Source organism: Saccopteryx bilineata, chromosome 3 (assembly GCF_036850765.1).
Source record: "Saccopteryx bilineata isolate mSacBil1 chromosome 3, mSacBil1_pri_phased_curated, whole genome shotgun sequence".
In the NCBI taxonomy this organism is placed as follows: Eukaryota; Metazoa; Chordata; class Mammalia; order Chiroptera; family Emballonuridae; genus Saccopteryx; species Saccopteryx bilineata.
This window is the reverse complement of record NC_089492.1, coordinates 195,871,138-195,886,431: the sequence shown is the minus strand read 5'-3', so window position 1 is coordinate 195,886,431 and position 15,294 is coordinate 195,871,138. Positions and strand designations below refer to the sequence as shown.

The window sequence follows — 15,294 nt, the reverse complement described above, 5'->3', positions numbered from 1 at the left end:
AACCGCCTTGAAGAAAAATGATAAAATCACACTCCTAGATCTATAATGCAGAGGACTTTATCAGTCAAGCCCTATGGAGGGCAGAATAATGGCCCTCAAGGCTGTCCACATCCTAATCATCAGGACCTGTGACTATGTCACCTTTTATGGCAAAGCAGCTGGTTCTGCAGATGTGATTAAGGATAGGGACCTTGAGATGAGAAGGTGATTATCCAGGTGGGTCCAATCTAAGTACAAGGACAATCTCTCTTGACTACAGGGATCTGGAGAGACAGCAGCATGACAAGGACCTGACTGGCCTTTATTGGCTTTGATGCTAGAAGAGGGGCCACAAGCCAAGGAATATGGGTCGCCTCGAGAGGCTGGAGAAAGCAAGGACATAGACTCTTACTAGAGCCCCCAGAAAATAACACCACCCTGCTGGCACCTTAATTTCAGCAAGTGTGACCCACAGAACTGTGCATGAATTTATTTAAGCCACCAAATGTGTGGCAATTTGATACAGCAGTCATAGAGAAGTAATGCAGGGTCTCCACAGGAAACAGATGTCCTGCTCAAGTGAAGTAATTTGAGGAGATTTTAATAAAAGGATTATTTACAAAAGGGTGGGCAAGCTCTGAGAGAAACCGCGTGGCTACCGACAGCAGGGAGTTTGGAGGAAGGGTGGTCAGGGAACCCAGGGAGAAAGACCATGTGTGCAGGGCCCCCAACGAAAGCGGCCAGCGCTTGGCAGCTCTGCACAGACCAGGCTGGGGATCTAGATGCCCCTACCTCACTCTCCACTCTCCCTCAGATCTCCAGGCGGTGCTCCTGCCCACTTGCTCAGCTGAGCCAGGAGTGGGAGGGCAAGGGGCCGTCCAGTGCAGGCCAAAAAGGGCCAGCCTCCCAGGGTGCAGAGGGCTCCCAGAGCGAGAAATGTAGAACATGTAGCAAAAGAACCAACAATGGGGGGTGAGGGGGGTGATCTGGCATGAGCCACTGACAGGGCTGTTTCCCCATATGTCCAGCACATATATTATACAACAACACATGTGTATGTCCCCAAACAAAATGTACGTGGAAAGCAGTACCTTCTTAAAGAATAAAATGTACTACTGAAGTTTTACTATATACCAACTACAGTCTTTGAAAGTTTAACCTATGACAACTTCCCTAAACAGGCTGGACAACAGCCGTGAAATCTGGAGTCCCCTCTGAATGTGTTCATTTCCTTTTAAGCAAGGCCCCAGCAGGGAGCACAATGCCAAAAATAAATAAGGGTGGAAAACACCAAACTTTTCAAACTGGAACAGAGGCCCACTCAAAATGTTCAGAAAGCCTCAGAATAAAGCACTGTGCCCAGAGTGCCTGGGCGCGCGCGCGCGCACACACACACACAGCCCTGGGAAAGCAGCTGCAGGGAAAGGAATTTGCCACACTAGATGCTGCTGCTTATCTGTGAGGGACCCCAAGTCTTCCGCTTCCTTCCAGTCCGGTGTGTGATCAGGGAGGCACACAGCATGTATATGTAAGAAGCAAGAACCCACAGAAGAGCCTCTAAACAATTTAAACACTGTTAGAGACTGACATTGATAGGTATCCTTATTTGCTTTCCCTATAAAATCACTGAGCAAAGGAAACTAGAAACTGAGTCAAGTTTGCATTCTGTAGAGAGAAGTGCTGTGAGTGGCATTAGTGTATCTTCCTAACCTATGGTAATGCTGACTTCTAGGAAACAAAAGCCTTTGTGGGGAAAGCATTGTATCTTTTAAAGATACTCTAAAAGAGTATCTTTTAGATCAGTACAGCTTACTCTGAAAACCTTAAACTCAAGTATTTGCTTTAAAAAAAACCCTGAGCTCCCCCCATTACCCTCACCAACCCCCAGAAAAAAGATCCAAGAGGGCCCTGGCATAGCTTCTCAGGGGTTCTTCACAGCTTCCCCATTCCTGTCCCTAGGGAATGTGTCCGTAAGAAACATTTACCACCAATGATTAAGCAAATTCTGAACACACAGGGAATCTCACATATTAATGCAAGGAACTCTTAAAGACATGCTAGCTTTTGGAAAGAAATTTCCAGAACTTAAAACTGGTGTCAGGCCTTGAGCAGGTAGCTCAATTGGTTAGAGCATTGTCCTGATATGCCAAGGTTGGCGGTTTTGATTCCTGGTCAGGGCACATACAAGAGTGCATAAGTGGAACAACAAATTGATGTTTTTCTCTCTCTCTAAAATCAAAAAAACAGTGTCAGAACTGCTCCAGGCTCTGCCTGCTACTCTGCCCCCAGCTCTGCCCCAGCTTGCTTTCTCAGCTAACCAAGCAGAGAGGGCACCGCAGAGCTGGCCACAGGCATAGCGGTTTGCTCCATATCATCCTGGGTCCTTATTATGTCACTGGGTCCACGATGTCCTTATTCTCTCTCTCTCTCTCTCTCTCTCTCTCTCTCTCTCTCTCTCACACACACACACACACACACACACACACACATACTCCCTTTAAAGATAAAAGAATGACAAGGGAGGGACAGCTAGCCCATGCTTTGCTCCTTGAGCAGTCATGTTACTTGAAAACCCTGTTGGCCCTAACCAGTTTGCTGCGTGGATAGAACATCAGCCTGGTGTATGGAAATCCTGGGTTCAATCTCCAGTTAGGACACACATAGAAGCGACCATCTGCTTCTCTCTCCCTCCTGCTCCCCCTTCTCTCCCTCTTCCCCCTCCCCCCCGCACCAGTGGCTGGTGCTGGATTGGTCTAAGCACCAGCCTCTGGTGCTAAAAATAGCTCAGTTGATCTGAGCATCAGCTGCAGATAGGGGTTGCCTCATGGATCCCAGTCAGGGTGCATGCAGGAGGCTATCTCCTATCCTCTCACTTAAAATTTTTTAAAAAATAATAATAATAAAAAAGAAAACCTTAGCAACATTGGGCAACTGCCTCCCCACTCAGACATTTCACAGCTGCCGCCCTTGTGACTGCAGAAAGCCTTAAATAGAGGTGTTATGGCACCCCTGTAAGAAGGTGGCTCGGGGCCATGCAGCTTAGTTTGCAGTCCTGGCTTTCCAACGTGAAAGCTGACTGAGCTTGGGGATTCCACTTAAACCTCTGTGCTTCTGTTTTTCCACTGTAAGACAGAGGCAATAACAGTCCCTATCTAACAGGAGTGCTGTGCAGATGGAATATATTCATGTATGGAAATAGCATAGTGCCCGGCAACAGAAATCAGTCAGTTAAGTGTCAGCTCTTAATACTGTTGCTGTTACTATTATGATTACCATCCCTGTGACCATCTCCCCAGCCCCACCTTACCAGCCTCCCCATTCTGGACCACACTTTGTTCTAGACCCTTAGACCTCCTCATGCAACCAAGTAGAGCACATTCATTCTTAGCTCTGGTCACTGCCCCGCTGCTGCCGGAAGTGGCCATCTGTTAGCCACATGCTGTCAGCTTGTCCAGGCCCAGCTCCCCATGGGCCCACAGAGGCATCTCCTGGCCAAGCCAACATCAAGGACTCTCTCCTTCTAAAATGTGCAGGACACTTTGAGGTGCTAATCAGTACAACCTTACCTGTTGAGTTCGCTGGGTTCTCCTCTCCCCGTTTTTTTATGTGTCTTGTCCATCCAACCCGTCAGGGCTTAGCCCAGAAAGCCCGGAACCTATATCCTCAGGCTCCTCCTATCTAAACACTGACTGTCAGTGGAAGATACAGCTACAGGCTAGTTTTCCTAGATTCTAGCAGCTAGAGAATTGCAATGAATTTAAATTCTCACTCTGGAAGGGGTCTGTGTGTACTAGTAACAGCTTTAGCCTTCTGTTCTGGCACCAATACCAGTGCAGAGAAAAGACTCAGTAAGAGCAGCTAACATGGACCACTCCTCTATAGCCAGCAAAGCCTTGCTGTGCCTTCCAAACTTCGTGCGTGGGCACTGTGGTACTCACCAGTCAGCAATGCATCCAGTTATTAGGTAGCCAAAGATTAATCCAACCAGTAAGGAGAACTTAGCGATATGCACCTTCCAGGCATTATCACACACAAGATCCCACTAGAGGGGGCAAATAGAAAATAAATCAGAGAGAAACATACACAGATGCCAATTGTAGTCAATCATAAGGGCAAAACAATGACCGTGATAAGGGCCATGACACCATTTACAGCAGCATGTCATGTACACCATTAAGAGTCTCTTTGACATTTTTTAAAAACCTGACAAGAAATATAACTTGCCTACAGAAAAGGCGGCGTAATGTTTTAGCCTGAGACAGATTATAAAAGTCTGCAGGAAGTGCCACCATGAAATCTGGGGATGTGTGTTCCTTCTGTCCCCTTGGGATGACAGGTAACCCAAGGGATGGGGGCAGCCAAGGAGCCCGGCACTTCTGTCCACCAGCACCCGTGAGCTGTTGCACAGCCCAGCAGGCAGGAAGGCCCTGCCAACATTTTATACCAGCTATCATGATAATACAAAGAATTCAAAAGAAGTTTTTGTGTTTCCATCCCCCAAAACACCGCAAACTTCATAAGTGGTCTTAAAAATAAAGCGGGTTAATGGCAAATGTTGAAATACCCATTTTAAGCATTCATATAATTTTCCTCATAAATGTTCCTTGTGTTCTCCCATATTCCACTCTAAAGCTATCTGCCCTACTTGGAGAGAAAACCAATCAACTACTAAATGCAATGTTTAGACTACTTTTGCAACTAAGTTTTATTATTTAACAAACATAAAACAACCCTCCAATTTTTATTTTCTCCTTTGCAGAAGCAGGAGACAACCCCACGCTTATTCCCTCCCAGTGGGTGTATGTCCCAGTGGGACACTGGTGGGGGTATAGCACTCAGTCCACAAACAGCTAAGTCTGGCCTCAAGGGGCAAACGAAAAGTTTCTGCTGGTGGTGGCACTGTCAAGACTGCAGTGTCCACCCCATCACCCGCAGTGGCACAGGTACACTCTGTCTGGTGCAAAGAAGTGGCTAAAGCTTCCAGGTCAGTGAAGAAGCTGGAGAGATGAGGAAGTGGGTAAAGGAGTAGGGAATGTCAGAACAGAGTCCTGGAAGCAGGGACAGTATTTGTGGGCGTGGCATGGGCTATGGGAAGATTGGGCTGAGATCTGCTCTTAGTTCTGCCTTCTTCGATATTGCACACTGGGTCTATCGTAAGACCCAGAGTATGATGGAGGGGATCCTTAAAGGGCATTGTAAACTCAGGTCAATTTCTAGACAGCCTGCTGGAGAGCCCCAGGAGTCCTGAGCTCTGGGCCTCGGTGTCAGTGGGCTTTGAGAAAAGCTGAATTTCTGCAGCAGACTCTGCGGAGAAAGATTCTGGTCCAGACAAAGGAGGAAGACAGTTGCCTGTCACGTTCTGACCTGGAATCCTTGGGACACTTATTGCTCACTGATGCTCCCAAAGCATGTCCAACTTTCCAGAGACCTGAAGGGAGAGTGACTAACTCCTCTGTCCCCTCAGTTTTCAGAGTGATGGCCAATGCTAAGCTCAAGAAAGGAAGGGAATGAGGTTGCAAGCACAGACCGACCACAGGGGCCTTGTTGTGAGGGGACAGTCAGGGTGTGCCACTGCCCAGGCTTTCATGTTCTGGGGGAGTGGACCAGTGCTAGTTGAATAGAATCTTATCATTAGGAATTCAAATACAGGAGTTCTTTAGATGGTTGACTTCCTCCTATGTCTATTCCAGTGGCCCTCAAAGTGTGTCCCAGAGACCAGGAGGAGCAGTATCACCTGGGAATGTGTCAGAGCTGTCCAGCACCCTCACTGAGAACTTCCAGAATGAAGTAAGTGGTAGACGTTGTTTAACAAGCCCCCCAGGGGCTTCTGCACCTGCTCCAGTCGGACAACTCCTGGTGGCCCTGACCTGCCATCTCCCTATCATTCTGAAAACCTTGAATGAGCTTCAATGTCCTGGACTGGGTTCAAGAGCAGCATGTGGCCAAACGCGGTATGAATCATGCACACGAGCATTGGCTATTGTTTTGTACTGCAAGTGAAGGATTGTAAAACTAGACTGTGAGTTAAGTGGATTTTTGATGACAAACCTGGGAAACCAACATTCATGTATATGTGGGTGGAAAAAAAATTAAAAGAAGGGCCACAACTTAACCTGACAAGCTCAGGTGAGCCCTGCACAACAGCCTTGCAAACTCAGAGACTGAAAGTAACTGCAGAGGATGGTCAAAGTTAAATCTTTCTAACTAAAAGCAGTTTATGGTGGGTATTTTCCTAGGGATGTATTTTTCTCTAACAAAGGTCAATGTTTAATGGGGCTTTTCTGTTGTCTTTTTGCATCTACAATAAGGTGCCTGATAACATGCCTTTAAAATGTGTAAGGTCATCTTCTTTTCCTGCCCCCTCAGGGCAGACACCCCCCAGAGCAGGAACCAACAAACCCCTTCCTTATTATTGTTATAATGTTCATTACTAACCGTTAATGATCTCGTTCCTACCTGTGTAAAAGTCTCAGCATATATTGAATACATTTTCACTTTTTATCCAATCCCAGAGATTTTCCCACTTGGCTTTCACCCGTTTCCCTAACCTACAGCCATTCAATTTCATGTAACCCCTTCTCTTCCCCTTTGATTCTGATGTATAATATAAAATAAGTGATGAAACCGCCATTTTCCAGAGCACTTTCTCAATCTGTTAAGACTTTACTTCCTGGTAATTGTCAACAGTTTGGCTCAAATAAACTCATTAAAAATTCTTACAGGTTTGGATATTTCTTACGTTGACATATACTTTTCTAGGAGGAAATCTTTTTTTTTTTTTAAATAAATTTTTATTTTAATGGGTGACATCAATAAATCAGGGTACATACATTCAAAGAAAACATTTCCAGGTTATCTTGTCATTTAGTTATGTTGCATACCCATCACCCGAAGAGAGATCGTCCTCCGCCACCCTCCATCCAGTTCTCTCTGTACCCCTCCCCCTCCCCCTCTCCCTCCTTCCCTCCCCCCACCCCCCATAGCCACCACACTCCTGTTCATGCCTCTTAGTCTCGCTTTTATGTCCCAACAATGTATGGAATCCTGCAGTTCCTGTTTTTTTCTGATTCGCTTATTTCACCCCGCACAATGCTACCAAGACTCCACCATTCCGCTATAAGTGATCCGATGTCACCATTTCTCCTAGCTGAATAATATACCATGGTGTATATGTGCCCCATCTTCTTCATCCAGTCCTCTATTTTTTTTTACAGTGATTAAGAGCCTTTAAGCAAACTCTTGGCCAATACAGCAAGAATCCATAAATGAGTATTGTCCTTAACATGTTCCCCAAGTCCAAGTTGACCCCATCACCATGCCAAATCCCTGAAAAATGCAACCCAACCACAGTTCAGTCTGTTAGGAGCTGTCACAGGGAGCAGGAGTCCAGGAAAGTTCCCCACAGGAAAAGTCCGCATGGCACTGGAATTGTCACCATTCTATACTTTGCAGCTCATGTCCAAGTAGGAGGAAATCAATTTTTAATAACAAACGCCTTTCCAGATGCAATCTCTATAACTTGGAAATGTGGGCTCTGCCTATACTCTGAGTCACAGCACGGTAACTAACTCAGGGTTCACACACTGAGGTCACTGAGAGTTGCTCTCTCCTCACCGCCCAGCACAGGAACCTGCCCATAGAGCCATCAACCTGAAGAGCAGGAGCTATTTCTATAAGCACAGCTGGCTAACCTGGGAGAGGTAGTGCTGTGACACCTGTAATCATAATTCTCCACACCTGCCTGTGCCTCAACCTGGCACATTCTTGGCAAGAGAGGTGCACAGCTGGCTCCAGGCTGCTGCTGAGAAGGGCACCAGGTGCTGGCTCTGTGGTGAAGAATCACTGGCTCAGGTATTCCCCCAGAGTTCCCATTGATGAGTTTACTTGAGGATAAATGATACAAAGGAGCACACTATGCTTATATTAGATGGCCAGGGGACAAGAGATTTTCTAAAAGCATTCAGGGATGTGGGAGAAACTGCCAACACTGTTGTGAACTCAGCCCCCTGAATAATAATTGTACCTAGACTTGGGTATCCAAGATCCAATTAATATTTCCTTCCTTCCTTCCTTCCTTCCTTCCTTCCTTCCTTATTTATTTATTTATTTATTTATTTAGTGAGAGGAGGGGAGACAGACAGACTCTGGCATGTGCCCTGACTGGGATCCACCAGGAAACCTGTCTGGGGCCCATACTCAAATCAACAGAGCTCTTTTTAGCACCTGAAGCTGACACTCAGATCGACCAAGCCATCCTCAGCACCTGGGGTCACACTCTGACCAATCAAGCCACTGGCTGAATGAGAAGAGGGAGAGGAGAGGGAGAGAAGAGAGAGAGAATGGGGAGGGGGGGGAGAGAGGAGCAGATGGTTGCTTCCCCTGTGTGCCCTGACCAGGAATTGAACCTGGGATATCCATATGCTAGGCTGATGCTCTATCCACTGAGCAAACCAGCCAGGGCCTCAAGACCCAGTTTAGTTACTACCAAGAAAGATGTTCACTGGCCTCCTCAATTAAACCTCTATAGATGAACAACAGTGAAGTGAACAATTAAAACAGTTCAGAGAGAGAGAGAACCACTTCCACAACCAGTAAGGAAAGAAAGTGTGGTCTGGGGGGTCTTCAGGCACTGCTATTCCCAGGCTGGGGAGGGGGCCGAGGAAGCCAGGACCAGGCAGCCCTCTGGTACATCCACCCTCTCAATTAGGCTCAAAGTAGACAGCATCTCTGAAAATAAGCAAACCAGCTCCAGGCCCCAGCAGGTTCCCCAAGATGAGGTTCCTCCCGCCTGTGGCTCTGCCCGTAACAACACCCTCAAAAGCCTGCAGGGCCACCCTAAGGCACATTCCACAGATCAGGAGGGGTGAGGCAAGGGGGATGGTGGGGGGGGGGGGGTGCTGTGGCAGCACCGAGACAACAGCCCTTGTTTGACTTCTACTTGTGTTAACAAAAATGCACTGGGAGAAGAAAATACCTTCAGACATATCTTCAAAAGGATCTCAGAAGTGTGAGCAAGTTTTGAGAGCACTTGCTCTTGAAATGTGGTTACTCTGCTGTGGCACCTGATCATGTCACTAAAGCAAAGACTAAGGGACTTTAAAATATCTGAAAAATGCAAAACTGGGACTTAGTATGACGCTTTTGTCTCTGACATTACCCTTGTCACTGTCACTCTCCCTCTTCTCACACCCCCCAATCAATCGGTCAGCACATCCAGGGAGGCCCCCTTCTACACACATACAGTGCCTGTCCCTTGTGCTCCATCTCCACCAGGCCAACCCGGCTTCTGGGAACATGGTCGGGGTTCTTCCCTGTCCTTCTTCTGGTGTGCAGGCTGGAAGGAAAACACTTCCAGACTCCCTTACAGCTAAGATTGCAAATGTGATTCAAGTTCTGCCACTCACCCGTGTGACCCAAAATAGTGCACAACCTAGTTCTCATTTTTGGGAGGACTTGAATTAGGAATGGAGTGAGGCAGGGAGCACGCGGGGCACCCATGCTGCTGGTCAGATCTGGCAGGGGGACTTGGTCTGCAGGTGGCTCAGCTGTGATCTCAGAGCCAGCAGTTCAACAATCATCCCCTGATTCCCAAGCCTCCTAATTATGACTTGGTCTCCTGGGCAGGCCAGTCTTGGGAGCTGTTCCAGGAATCCTTCTGGAGGCCCTGGCTTAAGCTGTCCCTACAATTTAGTGAGCACTGTTACTCTACATTCAATCCTTCGCTCCTTAAGCACCTAGTGTGGTTTTTGTTATCTGCAAATTGAACCCTAGTCCCTGATTAACTTTCCTTGGGATGGAGTGTGCAGAACTGGACATCACTATCCTCCCTCCCTCCTGAACTAGTGTTAGGGTTTCTATGCCCTAACTCCAGCCTTCCTCACGCCCACTGCCTAAAGAACAATGAAAACAACCCTATAGTCAGGCATGGTAACACTTCATCAGCCTTGCTAACAAGATCATAAGAGTGTTCCAGTCATGGCCCCATTTCACCATCGTAGGCTTGCTTTCTTTGCCATTGCTTCAAGACAGGGACTTGGAACACATCATCTATGATGATGGTGGGGCCTCAGGAGGCTTGTGAGCCATGACTAAACAATGAGAAAACTGACTGTACAAAGTGTTCTCAATGTTAGTTGCACATGTTCCATTAAAAAAATTTAAAAAGGCAGACTTTCTACAGAAAATCTAGTAGATTCTCTCTATATATATTAATATATGTAGATATATACATTAATTTTCCCATTGATTTGAGGAGGGAAGGGAGAGCAAAAAAGAGAGAGAGAAGCATCAACTCGCTGTTCTACTTAGTTGTTCCATTTAGTTGTGCGCTCATTGCTTGCTTCTCGAAAGTGCTCTGACCAGGGATTGAACCCGTGACCTCAGAGTGCTGGGATGACACTCTATCCAATGAGCCACCCAGCCAGGGTCTTTACCTATATATTTTTAAGAATACACTAAAGAAATAAAATTTGTATTATTTTCAAAGGCATGATCTCACTGCTTCACTTGCCAGAGTGAAGAAATATTCATTAAGGAAACTAATAAAATTTCTGATGGAGATGAAAAACAAATGGGAGATAAGGAAAACAATCTTATTTTCAAACAACAATGAAAACTAGGATAAAGTAGAATGTGTGAAACAATAACATCAAAAGGAAGGAACATAAAAACAGAAAACAAAAGAAAAACAACATAAAAACACTGGAAGAAAGCATTACTTATCCAATTCTGAAGTGGAGATGAAATCCTCAGGATAAAAACCAAGGTGAAAAAAATGACGTAAGTAAAGACAGATAGATTTTATAACAGTTTAACTCGTTTTAATTAATTTAAAAATTCCCATGCATCAAAAATACCATAAACAAAATTATAAAGACCCAGGTTTATAAAATATATATATTGTAGGAAATCTGAATATGGCCACCACAGAAGCTACCTTGGGCATAAGGATGACTTTGAATCAGATGCAAATGAGGATCAGAAAAAAGACTTCTCAAAGCTTTGCTTGCCTGACAAAAAGCAGAAACTGCTGAGAAATGGGGCTGCTATAAACCCCCTCCTCGGGGGGAGTGTTATGGCCACGAAGATGATGGGAGAGTCAGTACTGAAATGGCTCTGCAAACAAACCATACTAAAATGAACTCTTCTTTTCCATTTTCCCCCTTCATATATTTATTTTCTCAAGTTTCCTGCTCTTAAAAGCCCAAAGCCCTTTTCCTCTGCTTATACTTGTCTACAGCTGTATTGCCCTTTGGTTAAGATGCTACATAAGTCCAGGTTCTAACCGACACTCTGAGCCCCCATCACAAAGTACTCTCATAGGCACACTAGCTGCACACGTTAATAAACTCTGGTTTTCTCTTTTTCAATCTGTTTTTCTATCAGTTTAATTTTCAGTCTGGGTTCCAGCTACAGAACCTAGGATAGTAGAGAAAAACAATTTTTTTTCTCCACTGTAATATCCTAAGGTTTTTAATATCCTTAAATTAAATAAATATTTCTGTAAGAGGGAGGCTAATATTTCAACTAGAAATAAATAAAGCACCCAGACAATTAACAGTATAAAACAAATGATTAAAAATACTTGGGAAATCCTTTGATTTTCACTAATGAAAATCAAAACTCAATATTCCATTTTCTAAAAAAAAATTTTTTTAAATTTCCCAAAGATGCAGGAGACAGAAGCAATCAATGAACACACAACTAAGTGTGTGTGTCTCTCTCTTTTCCTCCTTCTGTTTCTCCAAAATTGGTCAATCAATAATAATAATAAAAAAGATGCAAGAGAAAGAAAGAGGTGCAAACCTGTGCTGGGAGTATGAAACAGGCACTGTGCTTCTGGAAGGAAGCAGGACAACATGCAGGACACACTTTCACTGGTGTACTTTTTATTCCAACAGTTCCCTCTCACAGAACTTTTTTCCTAGCAGATTACCAGATGCCATGCAGGTCCCAGTGCAACGGTGTTCCAGGGTTCTAATTTATAAGAGAAAAAAAAAGGGAACTCGACTAAATGTCCAATACTCCTACAAAGCCATTAAAATTCTGCTTTTGAAAACTAATGATGGGGCCCTGGCCAGTTGGCTTAGTGGCAGAGTGTCAGCCCAGTATGTGGATGCCCTGGGTTTGATTCCCAGTCAAGGCACACAGGAGAAGCGACCATCTGCTTCTCCACTGCTTTCCCCCTCCATCTCTCTCTCTATCTCTCTCTTCCCCTCCTGTGGCCATGGCTCAAATGAGCAACTTGGCCCCAGGTGCTAAGGATGGCTCCATGGCCTCTGCCTCAGGCACTAAAGTAGCTCGGTTGCTAAGCAACAGAGCAATAACATCAGATGGGCAGAGCATTGCCCCATAAGGGGCTTGCCGGGTAGATCCCAGTCGGGGTACATGCAGAAGTCTGTCTCTCTGCCTCCCTGCCTCTCACTTAAATTTTTTTTAAAAAAATTAAAAAATAAAACTAGTAATTGAGAAAAATGTTCATGAGATAGTGGCATGAGAAAGCTTCAGAATTAAAAAAAAAAAAAAGAAAGCAGTGAATAGATGCTCATGTACACAGGGTAAATCAGAAAACATTCCAAAATATTTAAAGTGATTGTCTCTAGAGGGTTGAATTAAGGCCAGGTTTTATACTTTTGACTTTTGTAAACTTTCTACATCTAATCTATAAAACATAATGAGAGGAAAAAATATAGGTAAACATAAACTCCTGTGGTGGTAGGTGAAAGTGATGTGGGGGTGGGTAAGACAAAAATCATTAAAAATAAAAAATAACCACAAAAAGCCTTTTCACCTTTTCAGGAATATGCACTTTACCACAATCTAAGCACTCAGGCCTAGAGGAAGCTTGTTTAGAAACAAACCAGGTCTTCACAGCCTGAAGTTTATTTATGTTAATGCACATGAACTAAAGCAGAAGAACATCTTTTAGGGAACTAAATAAAAACTCTATCCCAAGTTTCATCTTTTGTAGTGGAGATTCCCCACCTGAGCTTGTTCCATTAGAAATTAGGAGGGTTAAGCAATCACTGTGCAAGTCATCTGTAAACAACTTAGCATCAGTTGAGATAACATTTCTGTTCAGCACGACCAAGGACATAATACCCCTTAAAATTTCAAAAGTTTAAATGAAATAAAATTCCCGAATGAGTTGTAGAAATTTAGAGAACTATAGGGTCAGGGTCTTCTGCAACCCTTTTCCCTCCAACGGTAGCATTTCAGCAGCCTCTCATGACCCGCTGTTTTGTATACCATGGCTTTGCCATGCCCCCCTCCCCCACATTTCTTAACTGGCAAGACAACAGACAAACGCATGCACACACCTGCACAAGTCTCCCCTGAAGGACTAGTCACAGGTAGACAAAAGGAGCAGCCTATGAGCTAGACTGATGAGCACATTAGCTCCCATTAGCTCCTCAACACTCAGGCAGCCTCTGCTGCCCCGCATTTCTCAGTAGTTTCCATCTAGCAGTATACAAATTTCTTCTTCTGAAGACTTTTTTTAAAATTTAAGAACTATGCTACACATTTTAAAATAGATTCTCTGCTCTCCGCCCCTGAGCTCATCCTTCAATTTTAGGAGAAGCGCTGTCAGCAGCGGCCAACACAGCCACCAGTTAGAGCTGGCACCCTTGCGAGCTTCCTTATGTGACATAATGAATGTCCTTGCCAGGCACTGTGGGAGAATTTTTGTTTGTTTTGTTTCTCTGGTTTTCGTTAATTGCTGCTCAAATTGCTCAACATTTTTTTTTGTTTGTTTTTTCTGACTTAGTGCCAAAAAACCAATGTGGCAGTGCGTTGAGGAAAAAATAGTTGTGCCACAAACTCCTGCAAGCCTCTTCATGCTGGTGGAAGGCACACTCTGACCAAATCTGCATTCCCATTCGTCTGCGGGAACCCACTCCAAAACCACAGCATTAAAGCTGGTTAAATTTCTTAAACTTCACATGTTCCCATTTTTACTAATGTAGTGATTTTAGGTTCCTTCTAACACTCCCCCCACCCACACACACCTGACACAGTGACCTCTGTCTTGTTTCTTTTTCCAGTGACAACTCATTGCCTGCTGCCTCTTGCTGTTGGGTCGTCCTCCCTGGTGGAAGAGAAATGAAAACCACCCTGCTTTGGTTATTGACATTGGGGGCTTTCTGGTTCTTACAGAGATTTGATCATTTTTCAAAAGGCTAGAGATTTAAGACCTCTTTCAAATACAGTTTAAAAGGGAAATAGAAAAATAACCACTAGAGCAGGCCTGAGGTAGCCATGTAGGATTATCTCTGGGAGAACAATACAAGGAGGTACTCACTTTTGCTTTACATTTTCTTAAAGAAAACAAGGACACAAGTAAGTTGAAGCAGAAGTTTACATTATTGAATGCTATTTCTCTGGTACAAATGGCATTTGAGGATGTTGACATGTATCCCACGAGGCAGCAGAGATTATACTAAACAATGCCCTTCTAGCAACCAAAACCTTACCAAGGCACTCCAAATTCTACAATTCATATTTTGCTAAGGGTCCTCACCAACTATCTTTAAAATGGGAAATTAAAAGTAAGCCCTATAGCCTGACCAGGCGATGGCGCAGTCGATAGAGCGTCGGACTGGGATGCGGAAAGACCCAGGTTCGAGACCCCCGAGGTCACCAGCTTTAGCGCGGGCTCATCTGGTTTGAGCAAAAAGCTCACCAGCTTGGACCCAAGGTCGCTGGCTCGAGCAAGGGTTACTCGGTCTGCTGAAGGCCTGTGGTCAAGGCACATATGAGAAAGCAATCAATGAACAACTAAGATGGAGCAATGCGCAACGAAAAACTGATGATTGATGCTTCTCATCTCTCTCTGTTCCTGTCTGTCTGTCCCTGTCTATCCCTCTCTCTGACTTAAAAAAAAAAAAAAAAGTAAGCCCTATAAAGAGGCTGATCACAAAACCAGGGGAAAAAAAAGCAACCCCACAGCCCTAAGCATTAAATAGGAGGAACCACTAACGCCCTAAGTGAAACCAACACACAGACAACAGGCACACTAGTTTATTATAAGTAACTGGAAGATTCTTAACTTGAAAAATTAAAAAGATGTTTCATGTGTTACTAGAGGGTATCCTTTGGTATAATATAGTCCATGAGCAAACTGAACTATAACATTAATGTTTAAAATGTTCACACTAATTCTGGAAAGGAGACAGGTGTGGGGAATTTGTAGGGTAGGGTCAGGAAATTCTTGGAATGAGGAGGGCTGATGACCACCGAGGTCTGCTCAATCCTGGAAGAACTCAGAGGCAGAAGGAAAGTCATCTTGCACTTGCTAGAAACAAATGCCTCAAT

The 15,294-nt window shown here is 44.7% G+C and overlaps 1 protein-coding gene across 4 annotated transcripts in view; it reads right to left on the bottom strand.

The window, feature by feature from the left end:
* Positions 1-15,294, bottom strand: part of SLC22A23 (solute carrier family 22 member 23) — a 212,744-nt gene that overhangs the window by 161,495 nt on the left and 35,955 nt on the right. For all 4 annotated transcript variants that reach the window (XR_010730409.1, XR_010730410.1, XR_010730411.1 and 1 more), the window contains exon 2: positions 3,918-4,021. Coding sequence is in view for 1 of the 4 variants with exons in the window: in XM_066268495.1 (XP_066124592.1) it covers positions 3,918-4,021 (104 nt within the window). In the remaining 3 variants the exon portion in view is untranslated. The remainder of the gene's footprint in view (positions 1-3,917; positions 4,022-15,294) is intronic.